Source organism: Dipodomys spectabilis, unplaced genomic scaffold (genome assembly GCF_019054845.1).
Source record: "Dipodomys spectabilis isolate Male_0828 unplaced genomic scaffold, ASM1905484v1 ptg000036l, whole genome shotgun sequence".
In the NCBI taxonomy this organism is placed as follows: domain Eukaryota; kingdom Metazoa; phylum Chordata; class Mammalia; order Rodentia; family Heteromyidae; genus Dipodomys; species Dipodomys spectabilis.
In genome coordinates, this window is record NW_024870713.1 from 1,825,685 (window position 1) to 1,853,444 (window position 27,760).

General features: G+C 35.6%; 1 protein-coding gene across 1 annotated transcript; it reads right to left on the bottom strand.

Annotated features, from left to right (window-relative positions):
- Positions 1-6,334: 6,334 nt before the first annotated feature.
- LOC122106090 (flavin-containing monooxygenase 5-like) lies at positions 6,335-21,860 on the bottom strand. Its single transcript, XM_042677369.1, has 9 exons — positions 21,726-21,860; positions 19,895-20,083; positions 18,304-18,466; positions 16,254-16,396; positions 13,871-14,070; positions 12,085-12,431; positions 10,059-10,131; positions 9,649-9,651; positions 6,335-6,698 (listed from the first exon to the last, which is right to left on the bottom strand). Exons 1-9 carry the CDS (start codon positions 21,858-21,860, stop codon positions 6,335-6,337), a joined length of 1,617 nt encoding a protein of 538 aa, XP_042533303.1.
- Positions 21,861-27,760: the final 5,900 nt, after the last annotated feature.

A 27,760-nucleotide genomic window follows, 5' to 3' on the forward strand; every position in this document is an offset into this window, starting at 1 on the left:
GTTCTGTAAGACGAATAGCTGACTTCCCATCATGTAGTCTCTGTCTGCCTTGTTGAGTGCTTGTTTTGCTATTCAGAAGTATCCCAACTTGATGCAATTTTATTTTGGGGGGGGATGTCGGGTCATGGGGCCTGAATTCTGGGCCTGGGCCCTGTCCCTCAGCTCTTCAGCTCAAGGCTAGCGCTCTACCACTTGAGCCACAGCGCCACTTCTGGCTTTTTTTCTTTTTGCTTATGTGGTGCTGGGGAATCGAACCCAGGGCCTCATGCATGCAAGGCAAGCGCTCTACCACTGAGCCACCTTCCCAGCCCCTTGATGCAATTCTTACTTTAATTTTTGGAATATTAGAGTCTTACTCAGGAAATCATTGCTTCAATAGCAATGATTGTCACTTCAGAATTTCAGGTCTTTCATTAAGGTTTTTGATCAAGTTGGGTTTTATATTGGTGAGATGTAGGGCTATAATATCAGTCTACATGTGGATATTTATTTTTTTAAAGTTTTTATTGGTCATGGGGCTTGAACTCAAGTTCTAGGCACTGTCACAAAGCCCTTTTGCTCTACCACTTTGAACCAGAGCTCCACCTGTGGTTTTTGAGTGACTAATTGGCGATAAGAGTCTCATGGGGACTTTTCTGCCAGGGCTAGCTTAGAACCTTGATCCTCAAATCTCAGCCTCTTGAGTAGCTAGGATTACAGATGTGAGCCACTGGCACCTGGCATGGATATTAATTTTTCCAAGTACTGTCTTTTGTCTTTTGCCCAAACTATGTTTTTGCATGTTTGTCAAGAAACACTATACTGTGCGCGCATAGACTAATTCTGGGACTTTTATTCTGTTCCATTGTTTGTATACTAATGCCATGCTGTTTTTATACTGTGATTCTGACATATGTTTTGAAATCAGGTAGTATGATATTTCCAGGATTTTTCTTTTTGTTCAAGATTGTTTTGGCTATTTACACTCTGTTGTACTTCCATATGATTTCATTATTTTTTTTCTAGTACCACAAACAATGTTGTTAGTATTTTGGTTAAGATTACATAGAATCTGTAGATTGTTTTTGGTAGTTAAGGCCATTTTGTTTCAATATATGAGTGTAAGACTTTTTTTCATTCCAAGTGTCTCTTTCAATTTATGTCTTTAATGTTTTATAGTTTTCATCGTAGAGGTCTTTTACCTTCTTAGTTACAGTTTATTCTGAAGTAAGAATGTGTAAGAATGTTACTGATTTATGTATATTGATTTTTGTAGCTTGATACTTTGCCAAATTTATACAACAAATCTGAGAATCTTCTGATGAAATGTTTGAGATTTTCTAAATATAGACCAGTATTATTTACAAAGAGAGACTTTTTGACTTACCATTTCCTGTTTATTTCCAGTTCTTCCCTTCCTTGCTTCCTGAGTTCTGTCCTGAGATAAGAAATATTGATAAAGGAGGCAAAGAAAGTAAAACCCATGAATTATTTTAGGTAGTTTTACATTTAAAATATACATATTGTATATTTTTCCAGTGCAATGAAAAGAAGTTCTGTTAATATAACTTTTGTAAACAAATAAAACAAAATAAAAGAATTATATAAAACTAGTATTAATTGTATTTGGATGAAAGCAATAATGGTGATTATATTTTAAACCTTTAGTTCTTTCCATAAATATATAGAAATGAAGCAAAACAATAAATTGTGATTATATTTCTAGGTTTTAGAGCAATTAGTTTCAATTTTCAGTTGAAAGTTATTTCAAGGTCATCTGGTCTAATCTTCTAACCAATGTAAGAATTTCTTTGCAGTATACCTTATCTATGTTTATCAAGTGTTGTCTACATGGAATGATGGATGGGTATGCTGCTGTTTCACAAGATGCACATACATTCCATTTTTGAAAAGTTCTTGTTAGGGTGGGCTTGATGGTACATGCCTCTAATCTCAACTACTCTAGAGGCTTTTGAGATCAAGGAAAGACTAAGAAAGCCTAGCAACAACCTGCTTCAAAATTGAGTTCCTAGAGACACCCACTTCTCTAACTAATATGCTTTGCCCTTCTTCTGCACTATTTCTTTCCTGTATGGTGACTCTGTGGCATGCATTTTATCCTGTGTAATAACCTCTTCAACCAGGAAAACTTCCACATATATTCGTGTCTTAGTACAATGAATGACACAGAGCCTATTTTGTGTGCTAATTAAATACTTATTGAACTGACTTTTTATAAGTAAGTTTTTTATCGTGAAAATACTGTACAGAAGGGTACAATTACATTAGCAAGGTGATGAGTACATTTCTTAACAAAGTTTGTTTTTCAACGTAGCATTTTGTACATCTCATTGTTGCAATAGATCAACCTGTGTCCCTATTTAAACCTGGTCATATTTACAGGCAGCACTAAATCCCAGGGAAGGGAATTCTACAAGGATTTCACTCTTCAGGATTATCTTCCAGAATTGTGCCTATCATAGTTTCTTTTATTTCTTTCCAGTGATCTTCAGTGATTGTGTATAAAGGTAGTTTATATTAATAGCATATAAGACTATATACTTTTTATCTATCAAAGATTTTGTGTTAGGATCAATTCAGACCAAGGAAGAGATCCTTAAAGCTGTCAAGGAGAAAAAAAATCAATCACCTATAAAGGGAAACCAATTAGAATCACCTGAGAATTCTCAGCAGAGACAATCAAAGCAAGAAGAGCCTGGAATGATGTATGCCATACCATAAAGACAAACAACTATCAACCAAGAATATTGTACCCAGCTAAACTCTCCTTCATAACCGAAGGTCAAATAAAAACCTTCCATAGTAAAGACAAATTGAAACAATATATCTCCACCAAACCAGCTCTACAAAAGATGCTTAAAGATGTCCCTCACATAGAAAACCAACAAGAGCACAATAAAGAAACTGCACCCAAACTGAGAATGCAAGAACCATAGGAAGAACCCAGTTGCCCTAGCCTCCAAGAAGGTGGATAAAATGGCAGAAACTCCCAAATACCTCTCAGCCTTATCTCTCAACATTAACGGACTTAACTCTCCAATTAAGCGACATAGACTCTCTAGTTGGATTAAAAAGCAAGATCCTTCTATCTGCTGCCTTCAGGAGTCACATCTTGCCCATAAAAACAAACACATTTTCAATGTGAAAGGCTGGAACAAAATTTACCAGAAAACAGCCCCCATAAACAAGCAGGAGTTACAATCCTAATATCAGATAAAATAGACTTCAAATTAAAATTAGTGAGAAGAGATAAAGAAGGTCGCTACATACTAATTAAGGGATCTCTCCTTCAGGAGGATATTACAATTCTAAATATCTATTCACCAAACAACGGAGCACCCAAATATATCCAAGAAACACTATTTTCCCTCAAATCCCACATAGATCCAAAGACATTAATTGTTGGGGACTTTTACACACCACTTTCTCTACTAGATAGATCAACTTAGCAAAAACTCAACAGAGAAACCGCAGATCTAAACAACTGCATAGATCAATGATATTTAACAGACATCTACCGAATTTCACCCAGCAACATCAGATTACACGTTTTTCTCAGCAGCACATGGGACATTTTCCAAAATAGACCAAATTTTAGGCCACAAAGCAAACTTGTCCAAATTCAGAAACATTGAAGTTATATCTTGCATTCTCTCAGACCACAAGAGAATAAAATTAGAACTCAACACCAAAAGCCACCAAAGAAAGTCTTGTAACACATGGAGGCTGAACAACACACTGCTGAATCACAAGTGGGTCATGGAAGAGATTAGAAAGGAAATTCAAATATTCATGATATTCAACAAAAATGAACACACAAATTACCAGCTCCTCTAGGACACAGCAAAGGCAGTACTCAGAGGCAAGTTCTTACATCAACAAATCAGAGAGATCTGAAACCAACAATTTAATGAGACATCTGCGCCTCCTTGAAAAAGAGCAGCAAGGAAGAGGTTACAGTGCTTGATAAGAAATGTACTCATTATCTTGCCCATGTAATTGGAACCCCTCTGTACAGTATTTTCACAATTAAAAAAAAGATTTTGTGCCGGGCGCTGGTGGCTCACGCCTGTAATCCTAGCTACTCAGGAGGCTGAGATCTGAGGATCGCGGTTCAAAGCCAGCCCGGGCAGGAGAGACCGTGAGACTCCTATCTCCAATAAACCACCAGAAAACCGGAAGTGGCGCTGTAGCTCAAGTGGTAGAGCGCTCGCCTTGAGCTGAAGAGCTGAGGGACAGCGCCCAGGCCCAGAGTTCAAGCCCCACTACCGACAAAAAAAAAAAAAAGATTTTGTGCTATCAAAAGGCAGTATGAATTTGAATGGAAAAATAATCTCAGCATCTGCCTGATGGGAAAAAGAAGAAATATAGAGAAAAACAACCCAGATACAAAGAAGCTTTTTAAACACATTGTAATTGTAATGTATTTTTACTTAGTAATGTGAAATCCAGTATTTCCTTATCACAATTATCTAATTCAGTGGTTTCCTTAATTAGCATTGTTCTACTCAGTGCTTCCAAAGTTACAGAAGATGTGGAACACCACACATTTATTCAACTCACTGAAACATTTGTGAAGAATTTTTTGTTTCCTTGAAATATGTCTTACTTTCTCAGAGTTTAGTTTTCTTCCTTCCAAAAAGATATCAATCTTTCTCTCCATCTCTGGGATGGATCATATCCCAACTTAATTTATAAGTCATATAAACATACAAATCTCTGGTCCTGCAGGATTTTCCCCAAATCTTGATCTTTATTTAAGCAAACATCATCTTTTTTTAAATTTAAATTTTATTTGAAAGGTGATTTACAGCAGGGTTACAATTATGTGATTAAGGTAATGAGTAAATTTCTTTTTGAACAGTGTTATCCCCTCTTTCATTTTTTCCCACTTCCCACCCTCTTCCCTAACTGTAAAGTTCATTTCCAAAACAGTGCCTAGTGAGTATCACTATTGAATTGGTTCACCCTTTGTCCCACTGTTTCTGTGATTCCTCTTCCCTTCTCCAAATCAGATAAACTTATAATCAAGACAAAGGGTACAGAAATAAAACAGAGAATAAAACAAAGGAAAAAAGAAAGAAAAAGTAATAACTGAAAACAGTACAATAAAAATAACTCGTTTCCATTTCTTGGAGTTCATTTCGATAAGCATCATTTTATATGGTCATATGCACATAGCTATTGAACCGTTGTAATCCTGTGCTAAGAATATCCTAGACATAGTCTAGTTATTACAAATGAGGGAAACTATGCAACCTATGTTTCTTTGAGTCTGGCTTACTTTGCATAATATAATTTTTTCCAAGTCTTTCCATTCCCTTATGAGTTGGGCACAAACATCATCTTTTAATACTATTTTGGATTTTGGAATTAGGGGAAATGATAAATAAATAAATAAACAAATATAAGTGATAAATTGGTTAACACATTTAAAAAATTATTTTCTGTGATATAAAATGAAACAAACTTTCAATTGGAAAAATGAATGAAATTTGACCCAAAAGTGCTTGGTATAACAGAAAAATGAGTTTATATATGTTTGAAATATGATGAACATGCTTGTTTCGTCAAGTTTGATACAGTTGTAGACTTGCATTTGCTGTAGATATTTTATAAACCCTGAATCATAGGTGACTTGGTAGGGCAGAAATGTGATAAAAGTTTGTACTAAAGAAATAATCTATTTCCTGGTGCTGGTAGGCTCACATCTGTAACCCTAGCTACCTAGGAGGTTAAGATCTGAGGACTGCAGTTCAAAACCAGCCTAGGCAGGAGAGTTCATGGGATTCAATTAGCTTCAATTCACCACCAATATAGTTGGAAGTGGAGGTTTGGCTCAAGTGGTAGAGTGATAGCCTCGAGCAAAACAAAACAAAACCCAAGGGACAGCAATCAAGCCTAGGACCAGCAGAAATAAAAAAAAATGACTTAAGTTTAATTTTGCTGTAAATATTTGTTAGAAATATCTCAGGATATTAGGGTATCACGTAGGACTAAAGAATAAGGATAACAACTCAAAAGGGACCCAAGAAGGCAAAGTTTACTTCTGCAAAAGGGTGCACCATCAGACAATTTGTCATATTTTGTGCAAACGTATACACTTCAATTTATGTCTGGAAAAATGTGGAACTAAACCTTCCATTTTCAAATCTCTTCTTTTTATATTGGAATCAGAGGTTGGGAAAATCATTATTGGAATGATTTTTAAAATTTGAATATCCACACATAAGCTAGTTGGCCTAACAAATAGTCAATTGGTCTTAAGGGATGTAATTCAAAAAAGGACAAAGTGTTCTTTGGGGGTTTTATAACCATCAGTGTCGGTGTGAGCCTAATGACATATCATATGTATGATGACTAACATGAGAAGAAAGAGCAAAATGACAGCACAGATACTTTTGTCCAAAAACAGACTAGTAGAGGAGAATCCAGACTGTACGAGCACACGTGTTTTCAGGGGTTTAAGGATTCGATCTCTTTGAGTGAGGATGGCTCTGCGGGCTCCAGTCCATTTCCCAGGTCCCTGTACACGGTACTGGTAAGGGGTGCAGGGCCCAAAGAACATCTCCATGGCTAGTTTTGTATCCCAGATGAGGAGAGAGAACAAGTTGGGCTTGACTCCTATCTCAGAAGCAATTTCATCCATGTAGCAGATATATCGCACTCGACGTGGGTTTCCTGGTATTTTCACACACCTGGCACAGAAAGAAAATACCAGGAGTTCTAGGTCAGAATTTAGTCACTTTGTTTCCTGAGTTCCCAATGGATTTTTATTTCTGTTTTGTTTAGTGACTTCATTATTTTCTACTTACTAAATTATCTTAAGTTCATACATTTGCCTTGGTTTCTTTAGAATATTGTAGTCTTTAAATACAAGATGTAATTCCCCAAGTGTTTTAAAGTTCCAGTATGTACAAATTATTGTGTGGATGAAGTCTTAGATATAAATTTCCATTCCAAACACAAGATTCAGTTGCATTGAATAAATTTTCAAATAGTAAAGACTGTATGAATAAAGGAATATTGAACTCTATTTCTGACTTTATGTTTCCAAGTTATGTGAAATATGTTTTGTATGTACTGATTCTGTATAGAAATTCTTCCTCTGAATACTCCTAGACTAGTATAAATGCTTGCTTTCTTATAACTTGTTCTATATACTTGGGAATTAAAAGTCACCACTAAATGAGTCTTTAGTAAAAGAAAGAAAAAACTTGATAAAATAATAAGAATCAAGACAATTTAATAAGACAATTTAAAAGATAAATTAGAATGAACCAACCTGTCAGAAGAATTAGGTAAATACTTTTGTATATACTTCCATACCTCTCAATGTATTAGGCGTTTGTAAGCTAAATCTCGCTTTCACATATAAGGGAAAACATGGATCCTTTGTCTCTCTGGGCCTGATTTGTTTCACTTAACATAATTTTTCCAAGTCTTTCCATTTCTCTACAAATGGTACAATATCATTCTTTCTAGTAGATGAATAAAATTCTATTGTATATACATGTCACATTTTCTTGATCTGCTCATCCATTGAAGGGCATCTGGCCTGATTCCATTCTTTGGTTATGGTGAATAGTGCTGCAATAAACACGGTTATGCTGGTGTCTTTACTTAAATACAGTAGATTCAAGGGAGATCCCAAATAGTGTAATTCCTTACATAGCCAAAATTAAACTTCAGCAAAATAAACCACCAGGAAGCAGGTACTTGAAAGACATAGGGTGGCATCAAGAGGATAGGGATAGGCAAATGAAGAGAAGAGGAGGGTTAATGAATATCCTACAAAATTATGAGGAGTGGGTATGTAAGGAAAGAATGTGTGCAAATGTTGAAAGGGGTGACATTGATCAAGATAGGCTGTATTTATAAACAGCTTTGTTAAATGGTAATGACTTAAAATAATTTATTTTGTTAAATGTACAACTACCTAAAATAATAAAAAAAATAGTGATAAAAAAGACCTAGGTGGAAAGAAACATAAATTAATGTTAAGGAAAGCAGTACCAGACATACATTACTAAATTCTTGAATTTGGAAAAAAGAATTAAATCTTAAAGACAATTATTTTAAAAAGTAGAAATATAAACCAGTAAGGTATTTTATACAAAGATAAGGAGGTAGATTGAAGAAATGGGAAAAAAAAATAATAGATGACAACATGCTTAAAGTTTTCAAAATTAGGGGTCTGGGAAGGTGGCTCAGTGGTAGAGCGCTTGCCTTGCATACATGAGGCCCTGGGTTCGTTTCCTCACCACATAAGCAAAAAGAAAAAAACCGGAAGTGGCGCTATGGCTCAAGTGGTAGAGTGCTAGCCTTGAGCTGAAGAGCTGAGGGACAGCGCCCAGGCCCAGAGTTCAGGCCCCACAACCGGACCCCCTCCCAAAAAAAGTTTTCAAAATTAAATCACAATTATAAGGTTTATTTAAACATGTATTTTTTTACATTTGGTATGAGAATAAAAATGCAACTTGATGAAAATAGTAGGAAAATATGGTATTCAAATCCTTTCTTAAATAACTACTAAAATCTAACAATGATTTATTTCAAATACTCAAGTAGCATAAAGCTTCCATCCTATTAAACTCTAAGTAGTTGCCAAATATGCAAAATCAGCATTCATTCATTTTGTAAGACTACTATAAACATGAAAATATAACAAAAATTAAAAAAGATGGAAAGAAAAGGAAAACCACAGGCTATTTACAAAAGCTGTAAAAGTTATAATTGAAGTTCTATCAAGTAAAATTGAATGGTATTTAAAATAATCATAAACAATGATCAAGAAATATTAGTAACGGTGCTGGGAAGGTGGCTCAGTGGTAGAGCACTTGCCTTGCATGCATGAGGCCCTGGGTTTGATTCCTCAGCACCACATAAGCAAATAAAAAAAAGAAATATCAGTAAGTACTTAGTATTAGGAAATATATTATTATAAGTCATCCATCAGCATGTTAATGGTAGAAACAGAGAAGTTATTATAGAATATGGGAAAGACATTATTTTTTGTATAAGATAGCAAGATAAGGACACTTAATCAATCTCAGTAGACAATACCAAAGTTAAAGTTGGACAACTCAAAGGGAACTGCACAAAATTGAAAATATAACAAAAATACTGATATTCTCTATTATCGAAAACTACCTTTAAAATAAAATGATATAGGGAAAAATAAAATGATGTAAATATAGGAAAGGAAATAAAATTTATTTTCATTATCTACTTACTGAACCTAATAAAATAAATATAATGTAACAACAAAAAGGAGTAAGGTCTGAGTACAAAATAGTCCTATGAGCCAGGTGTCAGGGCTCATGCCTGTAACCCTAGCTACTTAGGATGCTGAGATCTGAGGATCACAGTTCAAAGCCAGCCCAAGCAGGGAAGTCCATGAGATTCTTATCGCTAATAAACCACCAGAAAACTGGAAGTGGCACTGTAGCTCAAGTGGTAGAGTGCTAGTGTTGAGCTGAAGAGCTCAGGGGTTGAGTTCAAGCCCCACGACTGACAAAAAAAAAAATCATATATAAAAGAATAATAAAAGAATAACTTGGGGAGGGAAGGGATGGTAGGGGAAAAACAAAGGAGTAAGTAACAATGTTGGATAGGAAATGTACTCATTACTCATGTAACTGTAACCCTCTGTACACTGTTTTTACAACAAAAATGTATTTAAAAAGAATAGCTTTCCTAAAGCATGGAAATTATTAATTAGAAATTATGAAGGGAAATCCTATTTTTTTTTGGGGGGGGTCTGGTCGTGGGGCCTGAACTCTGGGCCTGGGTGCTATCCTTCAGCTCTTCAGCTCAAGGCTAGCGCTCTACCACTTGAGCCACAGCACCACTTCTGGCTTTTTTCTTTTTGCTTATGTGGTTCTGGGGAATTGAACCCAGGGCCTCATGCATTATCTCAAAAGATCTTATTTTGGTACAAATGAAGAAAGACAAATGTATACATAATGTAAATATACATTCAAAAAGAGAAACATCAAATAGCCTTTTCTTAACAAGTTTTTTTTTTTACTTTATCCAAAAATTGGTTTTCTTACTCATTTTCAAGTTGTTTTTTCCTTTTGTTGATTTCAGCCAGCATGTCACTCAGTGAGGGTAATTGCTTCAGTCCTGAAAAAAGAAAGATAGAGAAATTCAAGACTATCAGGATAGCTGAGGGAGACAAGTAAACAAAGAGAGTGGTTTTGAAAGAGTTATATCTAAGCAAGTCTTTATGGCACTCATGGTTAAAGGCCTAAATAAAAAAATTCCAAGGAAGAAAATTTTCTTTATATCATTCTCAAGTTTTCAGGAAATAAGATACCTTTTCCTTAAGGGAAAGGAGGTTTTGAATCATTTTTTCAGTTGACTCTAAAATAAAAATTCTTGAATATGAGGAATTCTCCTTAGAATGTATTTTAACTTTCTAGAGACCTTTGAACTATACTATGACCTGACAACAAGTCCCTTTCTTATTTGAACATGGTCTAACTTTGAGATTAAGTCCCAAATATACTTTTTCTCAATCTGTATAGTGGTTGTAAACATCTTAGTTTTTGTATAGTATTCAGTAATGGAAATGGTCCCAAGAGAGTAATAACTGCAATTGGTAAGAGAAGAGCAAAGAATATAAAAAAGAAAGTTATGTATGTGTGAATGTGAACATTGGAAATGGAAATGACAACAAAATGAGAAAGACACAATAACACCAGGTGACAGAAAAGAAGTAGGCCCATGATTTCTGAGTTATTTCCCTTCTCATATGGCCAACACTATATCATCAATTTGTCATCTTTGATTTGAGTCATTTGTTGTTGCTCATATTCCTAGTAAATGTATCATTATTTTTATATAAGATACCAGCAAAGAAACAACATATCTGCTAGAAAATATGCAAGACATGCAAAAGTAAACCAACATACTAAACTGGAGATATGCTGAGGAGAGATTTTAATGACAATCAAGTATTACCTGACTTCCCTCAGGGAATATTTATACAACTTCAGAAAATGAAAGAGATAAGACAGAGAATCAGCTAAAGTCACCTGGATTTATGTCCAAGTTCACTTCTGAAAGGGAGGACTCAAAATATTTTTGACCAACTGGTAAATTTATGTCTCACTATGTAGAGGACTGAATAAGGGGATCCTTTGTGTAATCATCCAGGGAAGACAGAATCTTCCTAGAGTTGAGGAATGTGTAGCCTGCAGGCTGTAAATGTCCTAAAAAGTCGCTTAGTACAGAACAGGGTAGATACATATGCTTTTCCTTGGATGCCCATGGCTTATCTGGCTGTGTTGATAATTTTGCAGATGATGTTGTGAATATTCAAATGGCCCTTGGCAGAAAAATTAAAGAAGATTCCCCACCCATGACAGAGCACAGGACTTCAGGGAAAAGGCTATACATAATCAATCAATTTACTCTGATGCTCAGATATTACAATAAAGAAAATTCAGCTTTCATCCTAATAAATAAAAAACCAGGGAAATACAGCAAAAAGAAGTAGGTCTATTATTCCTGGCTCTCTCTCTCTCTCTCTCTAGATATATCTATATATATAGATATACATAGATATATATGGATATATACTCTTTCTCTATATATATAAAGAGTATATATCCATATATATCTATATATATATACTCAGAAGCATCAATTTGGGTGAGAACTTGGGAAATGAGATAAAAACACGAATCATTTGGCAATAGAAAGCAAAGAAACTTAACTGCCATTTAAAATTATTCCCATAGACATATTTCCCCCATTTGTTTCCCTTCCTTGATCTTATTCTGTTTCTATAAAGCTCGATCCTAAATTGAGATTTTTCTGAACCAAATCAAATATTCAAATGTAACCTGATTCTAATTTTGCATGTTCTAAATTTAATTCATTAAATGCTTTCATCTTCCACTAGAACTTTCACAGAGCTTAAAATCACCTTTTGTATAGTATGATTAATTTCTAGTGGTGAAATTTCAGAAAACTTAACAGGGGAAGGGGAAAAACAAATTGAACAGAAGACCTATAAGTTAGAATTAAGAATTAAGAATTTATTCGATTCATGAGAAGATCAACATATACCTGCAAATACACGGACAGCCCATCGGCTCTGCAGTTCTGATGTGGGGATGGTAGCTCCTGCTGGTTGGAGGAGGCCAATAAAAGCTAGTGTTGGCTTCTCTAGCTGAGGGGGGAAGACACATTTAAACAGGGAGTGCAGGTTATCCAGGATAGCTTCATCCTCCAAGAAAGGGAAAGAGAAGGTGTAGCCCGTGGCAAAGACAACAGCATCAATGTTCTCTTCCGTTCCATCCTCAAAGATGGCCGATGTCTCAGTGAACTCCTTCACATTTGGTTTCATCAGCACTCTTCCACTAATTATTTGATTCGGCAGCTCATCACTGATAACTATTGGATAGCTAAAAATTCTGCATGATAAGGAATGTAATGTCAAGAAGTGAATATGAATATTCTTTGTTAAGAAATTGTGGTTATGTTTTACTCTTGCATATGGCATCTTTGGAAAGGATCAAGTAAATTTATTATACTTATTAGTTTAGCACTTCATTGTCAGAATCACAACAGAATATCAAAAAGTGGTTCTACCTTTTACCCAGTGTGAAACTTTGGGCAAGTCATGAAACATGTTAGACCCAGTTTCCTAAGCTGTAAAGCTATAATAATGACATAACAACCAGTTCAGATTGCACTAAATAGGTGCTATTGCAAACTAAATATAATTAGTTCATCATAATTTTTAACAGAAACAAGATGTTTTTATGTTTGACATATTTATTTGCTTTTGCTATCATGTAAGGTTAATATTAGTTGATCATTAATATTTTTAAAGACCTCTAAAATGCAACTACAACATTCTAAGAACAAATCTCCAATGGAAAAACTTAGTGCTCAATGATGCAAAGATCTTTCATAACTACAATTGAAAGTCTGTATTATAAATTGCCACCAGGAAATCACAGTTTCAGTTTCTATTGCTACTATTATTAAGTGTATCTCTTATATTCTAAATATTTTCATAGAAGATCCCAGAGTCACACATACCACCTCAGCTAATTATGAAGCTCTGTAAGCCTTTTTTCCAGATACTTAAAATTATTTTTCTGTTTTTACCACCCACTTATTATTTTGCCTGAAGAAAGAACATTAATAGAGCTGTGGAATATATCACAATTTTTGGTGATAAGTTGTGGGATGGCTAAGGATAAGGACTATGGAAATGGAAGAGGTCAAGGGGTTGTATGATATGAGTGTGGGGGTGGTTATACAATTGGATAGTTGTTTTTTTTTTTCTTCCAGTCTTGGGGCTGGAACTAAGAGCCTGGTTGCTATTCCAGAGCTTTTTTTGCTCAAGGTCAGTGTTCTACCACTTGAGTCACAGTTCCACTTGTAGGTTTTTTGGGGGGAGGGAGGTAGTTTATTGGAGATAAGAGCCTCACAGACTTTCCTGCCCAGGCTGACTTTGAACTGTGATCCTCAGAACTCAGCCTCCTGAGTACCTAGGATTACAAGAGTGAGTGACCCGTGCCACTCAGTGATCTAGTTTTGAATCTAGAGAGTAAAGAGGAAATAGCTGAAAGGTGGAATAGTGACATGATATAAATCTGATATAAAACAAGGTTTTAAGCTTCTGTTAACTCACCCTATGCACCTTTTCCTTACACCTTAATGGAAAAACCAAGAGCTCCCACTAGGAAATCAAATGCTTAGCTATTCCTCAGCAAGATAAATTCTAGTAAAAATAAAAATGGCAAACTTTATTCATTATGCTAGTCATTTATTTTGTAGATTCTGCTGAATGGGCCAGTATTTAAACATACTGTGGCTTGTCTGAAGTCTTTAGCCTTACCTGTGTGTAGTTTCTAGTCCGTAGTTGGCATGGTTAAACCTTGCATTTAATTTATTCTCTGTCCATTTTTTGGTCAAGAATGTGGGACATAATTTTTGGAGTGTTCTTTTGTATCGAGTAAAGAGTGTAGCATCCATGGGGTTTCCATTATCCCAAACCCGGTTCCATACCCATGCACCTCGCCTTGTGCTGAGGAAAACCTGTGAGAGAAAAAAGGATGGCACAGTAAAAATTTGGTTGCTAATATCCCACCACTCCCATATTCTCAGAGTATCTTTTCAGTTATCCTGGGAATAGGATTAATTTATCACCTCACCTGTATACCTGTCTGCTTCCTGTCCTCTTTCTTCACTCTTATTCACAAGCTAAGTTACTTGGAATCATTTGAATTCACTTAGTTTATCATGAACCTATTCCAATTGTACTGTTTACCCTAGCTATGCTAAGATGTATGGAATCTTTTAGGTCCAAGAATAGGGAAAACATTTTTTAACACAAATAAATTATTATTTTAGGAATTAGAAGTTAGAATCCTAGTTTCCTAAAATTTCTTTAATTTTAAATTTCAGAATGATGGTGAGTACATGAATATACCTAAATACAAGTTTTTAATAACAACAAAATAAATTCCTGTGGGGAATTTTCTCATATTAACTAATGGAAGTTTCCATTTAAACACATTATAGTGCATGAAGAATAAGATATGCCTACTGAGAATTATTTTACTCTTTATTTTGAGGTATTTTGCTCAGACCTTGAGAAAATGTTGAAACTTTTTTTCTACTTATTTGTGCCAGTGAGACTATAGTTTTCTATTTATTTGTGCCAGTCCCCAGGATTGAACTTGGGGCCTAGTGCTCTTACTTGACTTCCTTGCAGAAGTTTGGTTCTCTACCACTAGAGCCACACACACTTTTAGTCTGGGTGGAGCTTTTTAATGAAAACACAATCACTAGCTTCTGAGGCAACAATCACAATGATCTGTGACACCTCTCAGAGTCACAGAAATGTTGATCTTGTTAAAGACCTTCAAAACAGTTGGTTGTAAAACAGTTGTACATTTATTGGAAATCATGTCTTTTCTAGCTGGGGATCCAGGATCAAAACCAAAAATTAATTTTGAATTGTGGAAAGTGGTCTGTATTCTTACGTTTTGTTTCGTGTGTGTGTGTGTGTGTGTGTGTGTGTGTGTGTGTGAGTGTGTGTGTGCATATGTGTCTATATGGGGCTTGAACATAGTTCCCAGCTTCTTGGCTAGCTTTTCACTTTCCTCTTACTGCTAGAACTCTCTCACTTGAGCCACACCTCGATTAATTGGAGATAAAGCCTGGAGGACTTTTCTGACTGTTGTTGGCCTTGAAACAAGATCCTCAGACCTCACCCTCCAGAATAGCCAGGATTACAGGCAGGAGCCACTGACACCTGGCTCCTTCCCTGCTCTTCAGTGGTCAACAACATTAGTGCACAGAGGAAATATCTTTTCTTTACCTGTTCTTTATTTTCTTACATCTGTGGGAGCACAATGCATTTCTGCTCTATTCCAGGCCACTTATTTATAGATCAACAGTTCAGTTTTACCCAGGCTTGTGTATATTATATACTACTTCTATTTTATTACTAATATTAATATTTGGTACTTTCTGTAGAATTAATTTCAGCTTAAAAATTCCATTTCTCTAGTGTAATGATACCTGAGAAATAACCTATATTTTAAAATCAGCACAGAAATGGTGGGACAAAGGGTGAACTAATGCAGCAGTGATACTCACTAGACATTATGTTGAAATGAACCATACAAGTCATGGGGGAGGGAGGAAGGGTGGGGAAAAATGGGAGAAAATGAGGCAAGAGGTGTTACTGTTCAAAAAAGAAATGTACTGATTACTTGACTTGTATAACTATAACCACTTTGTATATCATCTTTCCAATAAAAATAAAAGAAAATAAAATCAGTAACAGTTAGTTGTACAAAGAGGCATCATTTTGACATGTCCATATTTGACATCAATGTACTTTGATCAGACTTTAATCTCTTCATCCCAAACCAATCCCAACAAGCTTTATTATTCAATTTTCAAGTATGCAATAAAATATTTCAACCGTAATCTGGCTAGTTCTGTTATCTGGCTGCAGTTTTAATTACTTTTTTCCATGATCATGACTGATATTCATTATGATAGAATGATTTTCTGTTTTCTGATTTTCTGTGTTCTTTTACTCACGTAAAGTCAGAATTAAAATGTGCCATTTCTTTGTTGAATTAGCTAGCAGTCAAAACCAAGATACTACCATTAAACCAACAACAAAAGTCAAAATCCTATGGCCCATACTCTCCAGTTGTGAAGCTTACACCCAAGAACAGAATCAGTGTATAATGCCAAACCTGCTCAGCAACACGACTGATCTCCCCAGCCACATCAGCTCCAGAATTCCCAGTGCCAATCACAACCACTCTCTTCCCCACAAAATCATCTGGGTGCTTGTACTTCCAACTGTGGAGGTATTTGCCTTTGAACTTGTTGATCCCTGTGAAGCAAGATCCAAAGCTCTCAAATTACTAAGAGAACTGGGATAGGCTGCTGTCAACATTTATTTCCAAATCTGAAGTACATAATACTTAAATCCCTTCTTTCTTCTTGGGGTCACTGCTACCAATATTACAGAATGAGATTACCCAAGGAACGGAATAATCACTGACAGTAATAATCTGGCTAAAACCAAAATCAACGCATACTAGTTTCTTGATTTTAAATTTTCTCAACATGATTACTCATGTCATTTTATGTTATTGTCTTTTTCTTATCTTTATTTACATATTCCCTTTTTGTAACTCTGTGAGAAAACTCACAAATAGGTAAATATTCTTAGCAATAAGTAGTAGTGCTTTCTTTATTTACATATTCCCTTTTTGTAACTCTGTGAGAAAACTCACAAATAGGTAAATATTCTTAGCAATAAGTAGTAGTGCTGTCTAAAGAATTTTCAAAATATATAGTCAATTTTGAAGTTTATAGTAGACCTATAAAATGTGTAAAAAAGACAGTAATAAAATTATATATTTTATTTAATTCAAGGTAATCTGAAATATTAGTATATAATCAACACATGAGGTTTATAATAAGCTGCTTTATATATTCTTATTATGCATTCTAAATCTGGTGTATGTGTGACAATCAAAACATATATTAATTGGTAGAATTCACATTTAATGTGCTAAATAATGGCACTTGGCTAATGGATATGAGCTGGGAATATTAGAGGTTTCAATGTATTATAAAGAATAATATTCTGAGTGCTAGTGGCTCATGCCTGTAATCCTAGCTACTTAGGAGGCTGAGATTTGAGTATACAGCCTAGGTAGGAAAGTGTGTAAGACTCTTATCTCCAATTAACCATAAGACATAGAGCACTAGCTTTGAGCAAAAAGAGCTCAGGGACAGCGCCCAGGCCCTGAATTCAAGTCCCATGACTGATAGGACAAAAAAAATAATATTGATTATATTTTAGTAACAATATATGATAATAGTGATATACATTTAGAATTACGTTCTGTATTTTCTGTCATTTTTCAGTAAGTCAATAGCCTCATTTTCCTTAATCCTACCAGCATCACTTCAAACCTCCATTATCATCTGTTAAATATACTATTTAAAAATTCTAACTGGTGCCAGACACCAGTGGCTCACGCCTGTAATCCTAGCTACTCAGGAGGCTGAGATCTGAGGATCACAGCTCAAAGCCAGCCTGGGCAAGAAAAACTGTGCAACTCTTATCTCCAATAAACAATCAGAAAACTGGAAGTGATGCTGTGGCTCAAGTGGTAGAGTGTTAGCCTTGAGCTAAAGAGCGGAGGGACAGTGCTCAGGCCCAGAGTTCAAGCCCCAGGATTGACAAACAAAACAAAACAAAAAAACTTCTAACTGGCATTGCTGATTTGATCTTCCTCCTTATCCATTTATCATCTGAAGCCCTGAAAGACTCATCTTATAAGATACAAAAACAATCACATATTTGTACTCTACACATACTACACATACATGCATGTACACTTACACACAAGCAAACACATACACAATAGAGTAGTTTTCCATGGACTTTGTATACTTTTCCCTGTCCACCCACTTGGTATACATCAAATGTGTGCCATTTCTTAAACTTCTTCAAGCCATTTCACACTCTGCTACTTTTCACAGTCTGCTTCATTCAATGAAGGGCCTGTTTTTAGGCCCTGTTTGCCTGAAAAAAAATTCAGTTCCAGTGCTATTTTCACTATCAGCTCTTTCTTGACGGTTCTAGAAAAGCACTATATGTTCATTTGTATCCACACTGTGTGATATAAACACTTTCTGTTTAATGCATAGGATAGAACAGATATTAAAATTGTTAATATCTAAAGAATATATATGTTAATATCTAAAGAATATATTATTTACCTGCAAAATCCTGTAGTGGAAAATGCTTTTTATTAAAATGACCACTGCAGATCATAATTCCATCAAAGATATAGGCTTTCTGCTTCCCATCAGCTTCTGCCACAACTTTCCATTGGCCAGAGGATGAAAAATCAGGACTCTTCCTCACACTGCACACCTTTGTCTGGGGGAAACAAAGAACAAAGGTAGACTTAGTTCTAGAGCATTGTTCTCATCTTCATTATTTTTTCTAAGAATTCTATACCTTGAAAAAATAAAGCGAGTTTTACCCTCTGTATAGTTCCTGTATCTTTATGTGTTTTGTGTAAATAATCCTCCCCAAAATGTCATTTACCAATCAAAAAACTTTGGAAAATAAAATCTAATACTTCAGATGCTGGAGGGGATGTGGACAGAAGGGAACCTTACTGCATTGTTGGTGGGAGTGTAAACTTGTTCAACCACTTTGGAAAGTAGTATGGAGGTTCCTCAAAAGACTCCACATAGAGCTCCCCTATGACCCAGCCATCCCACTTTGGGGCATTTACCCAAATGTTTACAAACAAGACCATACTAAAGCTACCAGCACAACTATGTTTATTGCAGCATTATTTACCATAGCTAAGATCTGGAACCAACCCAGATGCCCCTCAGTAGATGAATGGATCAAGAAAATGTGGTATATATACACAAGGGAGTTCTATGCCTCCATCAGAAAGAATGACATTGCCCCATTTGTTAGGAAATGGAAAAACTTGGAAAAAATTATATTAAGTGAAGTAAGCCAGGCCCAAAGAAACATAAGTCCCATGGTTTCCCTTATTTGCAATATCTAGTATATGTATGAGTCAAGCAGAAAAGGTCAGATAAGGTGAAGTTAGGAAAATGAACCCTAAGATACGTATTTAAATGTTTTTTCTTTCATGCATTTGTTTCTAACTCATTTATAAGATTATTACTTTGTTGCTTTGTATGTCCCTCCCCCACAGTATAACCCCTGCTTTCACTGTATTTGATGTCAGTATAATTTGTGGAGGGGAAGGGGAAAAACAAGTCGTTTAAATAAGGATACAAGTGGACCTGTTGCAACAATGGTAAGTACAAGTTGTCATGTCGAAAACGAACTTTACAACTTCAGTGTGTGTGGGGGGGAGGATTGGGTGAGGGGCAGGGGGAGGCTGGGAAGGGATGGGAAGGGTAAACAAAGGAGGAGGCTACAATGCTTGATAAGAAATGTACTCACTATCTTGCCCATGTAATTGTAACCCCTCTGTACAGTATTTTCACAATAAAAAATAAAAAAAATAAATATTGATTTCAAAAAGTAAAAAAAATCTAATACTTCTACTTCCTATATATTACAGTCCTTTCAATAAATTGAATTGAAAACTAGATTTCAGGTTCAAACCTGAGAAGATGCTCCACCTGGAGTGAGGATGGGAGGCTAAGGCAGAAACGAATATTTACTAATAATGAGAATGAAGAAGACATGATATCGCATTCAGAATTCTAGTGGAAAATGGAAATCAAAACCATGCCTCAGTTTTCTCTGGCAGTTTGGACTTTGTCTTTATCAATGTGCAGAGGGTGAGCAGAATTTTTTTCTCCTTACTTGGAACTGGATGTATTTTATAAGTCCAAAATGATTGGAATACATCCTAATATACTCCATCATTTTGGAATGGTGCAAGTAGTTGGGATAATGATCAGGCATAGGGTAGTCACTGAAGGCTGTCATCTCCTTGGAGGTGTTGCAGGTCAAAGATTTGTATATCCCAGGAATTCTACTCTTTGGTGTTTCCTGTAAGAAACAAAACCATGCCTTTCAGGATCTAAGAGCACAATGAAGATTGCCTTTGAAATGATTGTATTTGTGATGTTGGATTTATTTTTCTTTTAAAAACCCTTGTTTGATAATGTTTTTGTAATATTGATCAACAAAACTAAAACATTAATTTCAAGGTTCTTTTGTATTTGTATCTATTTGTACTGACAGAGTCAATGTCATAGCAGTTATTGCTTCACAATGGAAAAATTATTATAAGCACTAAGAGTGTAGACAATAAATGAATAATGTAAAGAAACACCCATGGGGTGTTGGGAAGAAAAACTATTAAAGGACAAAATCAACCTCACAATGAAAGGAATTGTCTTAAAGAGAAGGCATGGGAGACTGGGGGAAAGCATTAAAGATTTTTGGTTTAAAAATTTATGCAAATACATGCTATGCTAAAATATTAGATGATAATTATGACAACAGTTAAATATATACAATGAGCTCTCAGAAACAGTTGCTTTTTATAAAACATGCATTATATTTTAGTAAGACCCATGGATGCTAAGACTACACAAGTGGTTTTATTGTTTTTGCTGTTGTTTCTAATGTATTTATAATGTACTGTGTGATTTTTTTTGTTTCTTTTGTATGTTCGCCCCCCCCATGGTATAACCCCTGTTTTCACTATATTTGATTCCAGTGCCCTGCATCTTGTATATACCTTTCTCTAATTTGGGGAGGGGAAAGGAAATAACAAAATGCTGAAATAAGGATACAAGTTGACAATGAAATGTACACCATGTTGAAAACGAACTTCACAACTTCGGAGGGGGAGAGGGAGGAATTGGGGTGGTGGGGAGGAAAGGGATGGTAGGGGAAAAACAAAGGAGTAGGTAACAATGATAGATAGGATATATGCTCATGTAACCCCTCTGTACAGTATTTTTTCAATAAAAATATACACAGAAAAAAAAGACTACACTTTCCACTGGGTGCTGGTGGCTAATGCCTCGAATCCTGGCTACTCAGGTGGCTGAGATAGGAGGATTGCATCCATGAGACTCTTACCTTCAATTAACCACCAAAAAAAGTGGAAGTGAAACTGTGGCTCAAGTAGTAGAGTGCCAGCCTTGAGCCAAAAAGCTAAGGGCAGCACGTTACTGGCCCTAGTACCAGCACACCCACCCACATCCACACCCAAAAACTACATTTCCTTTTCTCTTTCTGAAACACTCTCCATGCTACTCCTGTAAGTTGCATATTCATGATGACACAAAAATGTATGGAGACATTTTTTCCAGCAACCAGTAAATAATGCAAAGCAACATGAAGGATTGTTCTATAGGACAGAGTAGTATCACAATTACAATTCAGAGTTCAAGTCCTTTGGCCAAGTTTCCTGGAGGCAGAATTACTATACATGTTTCCTGACCTTCAACTTCCTAATAGGTAAATTTGCATACAGTTAACCCAAATATTCCATAGGAAGTTTCAGAAAAATGCAAGGATCTGGCCAAGTGCTTCAAGAAATTTCAAGCTTATTTGAAAGTATTATTTTGAAAAATGCATCTAAGAAAGTATGTTATCAGAGTTCTATTCCTATTTGAATGAAAGCAGCTTTGTTACACAGCTCATATCATACTTGTGACAATATTTTTAATATTACCTCATAATTCCATACTCCTCCAATATCATTGTTCTTTTCAAAACACACAGGTTCAAGTCCCTCCTCCAAGCAGCTCTTAATGGCACCTAATCCACTGACCCCAGCGCCAATCACGGCAATCTTTTTCGCCCTCATGGTCTCTTGAATAAAGAAGAAGTTTTTCAATGTTTTTTTTTCTCAATGTTTTGAGTAACAGCATCAATCAGTATCTCCCTCCCTCTTAGGATTCCCATCATTTCTTTTGGCATAGTTTTGCTTACTTATTACAGCATACGTTTTCTTTTTTAAAATTAGTTTACTTTGTTGTTATAGAGGTGATATACAGACGGATTACAATTACACGAGTCAGGTAGTGAGTACCTTTCCTTTCATACAGTGTCATCTGTTCCCTCATTCTCTCCTAATCCCTTCTTCCCATCTCCACCCACGAACTGTATAGTTCATTTTCCTCAATGTCCAGTGCACTCCACTACTGCACTTTTTCACCCCTTTTCCCTTGGAGTTCTGTGCCCTCCCCTTACAGCATATGTTTTCTTAATGTGAGTCATATATATACATATATATGTGTGTGTATATTATATATATATATACATGTATATATTTAACCCTTCATATCAGAAAGTTGTTCATCCACATATTCCTCCAAGTACAGGTAAAAAATATTAAACAATTATGCTTATGCTAGAATTTAAAGACTTTTTCTTTTTTTTCTTCTATTTTCTTTTTTTATTTTACTTTTTTTTTTTTTGTGAACATACTGTACAGAGGGGTTACAATTGCATGGGCAGGAAAATGCGCACATTTCTTATCAAGCATTGCAGCCTCCTCCTTTGTTTACCCTTCATATCCCTTCCCAGCCTCCCCTGCACCAACATTGTAAAGCTCATTTTCGACATGACAACTTATACTTCTCATTGTTGCAACAGGTCCACCTGTATCCTTAAACGACTTGTTTTTCCCCATCTCCTCCACAAGTTATACTGACATCAAATATAGTGAAAGCAGGGGTTATACTGTGGGGGAGGGACATACAAAGCAACAAAGAGATAATCTTATAAATGCGTTAGAAACAAATGCATGAAAGAAAAAAACATTAAAATACATATCTAAGGGTTCATTTTCCTAACATCACATTATCTGACCTTTTCTGCTTGACTCATACATATACTAGATATTGCAAATAAGGGAAACCATGGGACCTATGTTTCTTTGGGCCTGGCTTACTTCACTTAATATAATTTTTTCCAAGTTTTTCCATTTCCTAACAAATGGGGCAATGTCATTCTTTCTGATGGAGGCATAGAACTCCATTGTGTATATATACCACATTTTCTTGATCCATTCATCTACTGAGGGGCATCTGGGTTGGTTCCAGATCTTAGCTATGGTAAATAATGCTGCAACAAACATAGTTGTGTTGGTAGCTTTAGTGTGGTCTTGTTTGTAAACATTTGGATAAATGCCCAAAAGTGGGATTGCTGGGTCATAGGGAAGCTCTATGTGAAGCTTTTTGAGGAACCTCCATACTGCTTTCCAAAGTGGTTGAACAAGTTTACATTCCCACCAACATGAAGTAAGGTTCCTTTATGTCCACATCCCCTCCAGCATCTGTTGTTATTAGAGTTCTTGATTTTTGCCATTCTAACTGGAGTGAGGTGGTATCTCAATGTTGTTTTGATTTACATTTCTTTTATGGCTAGGGATGCTGAGCATTATTGGCCATCCTTTCTTCAGAGAAGTTTCTCCTTAAGTCTTTAGCCCACTTATTTATTGGGCAGTTGTTTTTTTTGAGGATTTGTTGTTGGGGGATTTAATTTTTTGAGTTCCCAAGTATATTTTAGATATGAGACCCTTGTCTGTTGTATGGCTAGTGAAGATCTTCTCCCAATCTGTGAGCTTTCTATTGATCTTGCTAGCTATGTCCTTTGCCATGCAGAAGCTCTGCAACTTCATGCAATCCCATTTGTCCAACCTTTCTTTGATTTGTTGTGTTTCTGGGTCTCTATTCAGAAAATTTCGGCCTGAGCCAAGGAGACCTAGGGTTTCTCCTATTCCATCCTGTAATGTTTTCAGAGTGTCTGCTTTGACTTCGAGGTCTTTATCCATTTGGAGTTGATTCTGGTGTCATTAGTCCTTATAGTACAATAAAATTACTTAGGTAGTTGTGTATTATAAGAAATCCAGATATGAATTTAATACATAAGAGGTTGTATGTAGATATGCAGATACTCTTCCATCTGGATAAAGAACTTGAACAACTGCAAATATGGTATCTGCAAGAGACCCTGGAATCAATTTTTCACAAATACTCAGGGATGGTTGTTTATATATTAACCAGATCTGTGGTAATTTTTATTAGAGACATAAAAGAATTGTCTCATTTAATCCAAACAAATTTGCACAAATTTCCAGATGATTTGAAAATTTTTCATGAAAATTTCCCAATTCTATTAAATTCTATTATTCTATTAAAATTTGTTTTTAAAAAGGTTGTTTATATATTGAAGTTCACTGTACTATCACCTGATTACAAATGTACATAAGAAAATTGTATTACATCTTAATTCCAAAGTTTCTATTCTGTCTCTGCTCCATTCTATCTCTATTGTCTAATTCTTCTTAATTAGGTCAGGTGAATTATTTTTTTTAATCACCAATCCAGGGATGGGAAAAATAGCCAGAAACATTGAGTAATAAAATTTCTTTTCTCTCATTTGGTGAACCGAGATGCAATCTTGTGAGTATCTTGATTTTGATACTGGGGAAACAATAGTAGAAATGATTGTGACGAGTGTACTCATTCCTTATTGCATCAAAGATCAACATCACTACTTAGATTCTAAGGCTCTTGGCAAATAGAACTTCACTCTTTATTCTCTTTCTGGCATGTCCTCATTGCATTAAGCATTGTGATGTTTCTATTTTGATATCTTTCAGCTTGTTATTCCTTTTGCCCAGAAAGTCTTCTCTTTTACATGTACCAATTACATCTATTCCAAACTCAGATCTGTTAAATGTTGAAACAAAGAAGTCATCTCCTCTTTGAGTTTTTTCTTGACCATTTTGATTCTCTTTGATCTTCTCTTCTATACCTGTAGTTGCCAATACATACTTTTAAACTTCATTTTGTTTTTGTTTTTATTCCTTTGGTACTTTAGCCTAATTTGGGCCTGTTCTATTTCGCTTTCAACTACAGGGTGAGGTTGTTAGGATGTGGCACCATTACTCTGTGAGGCCGAATCGCATGCCAGAGGACAGTAGACAGATTCAGTGTCAGAGAAATGGGGCAGTCTCCTTAAGATCAAGCCCTATTTATTACAATCTTGGTTTTGTGAAGGGATTTGTGCTTTACTCCCATTTTAGAGACCTTTGGGGCATGAATTCTGGTTGTTACTCCTTGTTCACTCTGATTCATGCCTGATGGAGGAGGAAGAATGGCTTTTCTAGTGTCTGAGAAAGCAGATTGTGTTGTCTTCTGTGGGGTCTGAAGCAAGTCCAGGAGCTTACTCTCACTGAAACTCTTTCTTCTAAACAGCCCTTCAAGGTCTGAAGTTTACTATAGACTTCTATGCATCTAACATGGACTACCTGAAGAACTCATTCTGACAGGAAGTTTCCAAAATCTAGATATGAGGAAGAAGATAAACAAATTCTATTTAAGGTGTAGAAGCCATTTTATTTGTCAGTGTGGGTCTTGAACTCTGGGCCTGGGTGCTGTCCCTGAACTCTTCAGCTCAAGGCCAGCACTCTACCACTTGAGCCACAGCACCACTTCTGAAGCCATATTTTTCAAGCCTTGTACTTTGGACAATAAAACCAATGCTGTCTTTTGATGCCCACTTTCCTACATCCATTCTTCACTTAGACTTTCTGAGAAATATATATATATATATATATATATATATATATATATATTCATTTCCTTCTTTTTTATGAAAAGTAGAATACATTATGAAGTATTTATAAATCAAAATTACAAAATATTTATGGAATAAAAAAATTCATTCTTATATTTATATCAATTTATTATCTGTAACATCTACTACTTGCATATAACAATGAAAACCACAAACTATCACAAAAGGGTTGAGTCTTATTCATTTTTTGTTTCTCACAATTAATTCATGCTGATTACTTTTTCAAAATGATGTGCAAAACTAAAATTAAAATTAAAAGTGCAAACTCCAAGAAACCAGATTATTTAACATATTTCTCTCTTCTTTCTATCTCTATCTCTGTCTGTCATAATTTATCTCTCCATATAATCTGAACATATTAATATACTATTTGTGATAGGTCATTTGGTTCTTAGTCTAACAATTCTATGGTTGTATTCCCATAGAAACTCTCAAGCAATAGTTGTTGAATAATCGATAAATTTCAATGGTTGTAGAATTCTCTGTATATACTTTTCAGACACATTTTAGACTTTTTTCACATTTCATCTATTAAAAATAAACAAAACTACTGCTCACCAATGGCTCAGGCCTGTCAAATCCTAGCTACTCAGGAGGCTGAGATCTGAGGATTGTGGGTTAAAGCCAGCCTGGACAGGAACCTTGGTGAGACTCTTATTTCCAATTAACCTCCAGAAAAGCGGAAGTGGCACTGTGGCTCATGTGGTAGAACACTAGACTTGAGCTGAAGAGCAGAGAGACAGTGCCCAGAGTTCAAGACCCATGACTGACAAAAATATAAATGAATAAATAAATAAACAAGCAAACAAACAAAACTACCTTATTTTTCCAAACCTTTTTTTTACTTCAAAAGGATTGTTACTTAAAATTCCCCTTCATTATTTCCACTATATGCAGGTGATAAAAACACAGGCAGGCTGGGATGTAGCTCAGTGGCAAAGCACTTGCCTAGCACATGCAACATCCTGAGTTCCATACCCAGTACCAAAGAAAAACCAAAAACGAAATACATGCATCTCTCTTGCAATGGTGCCTGGGAACAGTAAATGGTAGCCAATGTTTTAATAAATACCTAGAAAATCAGATTGTGCATAAATCTTCAATGAAGACATAAAAGCAAGGTGTGAGAGTGGGGTTAAGTTTGCATTACTAAATACCTGCTCAATATTTACTGGGATCCATACCTCCTTTTAGGTAATCTTCTCATTTTATTGTCTTTAGTTTATGATTTTTCTGTCCTTAATTTCACATCTTTATTAAATTTTGATCCAACATATTTATATTAAATCATCAAAATGTAAAGTAATTTCAGAGACAGAGATTGTATATCACAAGAAAGATTTAGTTCTAACATCGAAGAAAATTGCAAAAGAGAAGCAAAGGCTAGTATAGCAATAGGTATAACATTGCAAAGTATTAAGTGCTAGTATTATAATTGTTTCACTCTGTAAGTACAAATTTTTCTGTTCTTTTTATGTCATGGCTGGGCATGACAGAGTCTGGGTGCTGTCCCTGAGTTTTTCTGCTTAAGGCTAGTGCTCTACCACTTTGAGCTCGAATGCCACTTGCAGTTTTCTGTTGGTTAATTGGAGATAAGAGTCTCACAGAATGCTGGTGGCTCTTATTTCCAATAAATTACTCAGCAAAAGCTGGAAGTGGTGCTATGGCTCAAGTGTTAGAGTGCTAGCCTTGGACACAAAGATGTTCAGGGACAATGCCCCAGATCTGAGTTCAAACCACAGGATTGACAAAATAAATAGGAATACAGGTGGACCCATTGCACAATGAGATGTACAAGTCATTATGTTGAAAACGAACTTTACAACTTGGTGGGGAGGGGGGAGGGAGGCCTGGGGGGTGGGGAGAGGATGGAAAGGGATGGGAAGGGAAAACAAAGGAGGAGGCTACAATGCTTGATAAGAAATGTACTCTTTATCTTGCCCATGTAATTGTAACCCCTCTGTACAGTATTTTCACAATTTAAAAAATAAATAAATAAAAAGAAAAAAAAGAGTCACACAGACTTTCCTGCCCAAGTTGGCTTTGAACTGCAGTCCTCAAATCTCAGCCTCCTGAGTAACTAGGATTATAGTACTGAGCTACCAGTGCCCAACAAAT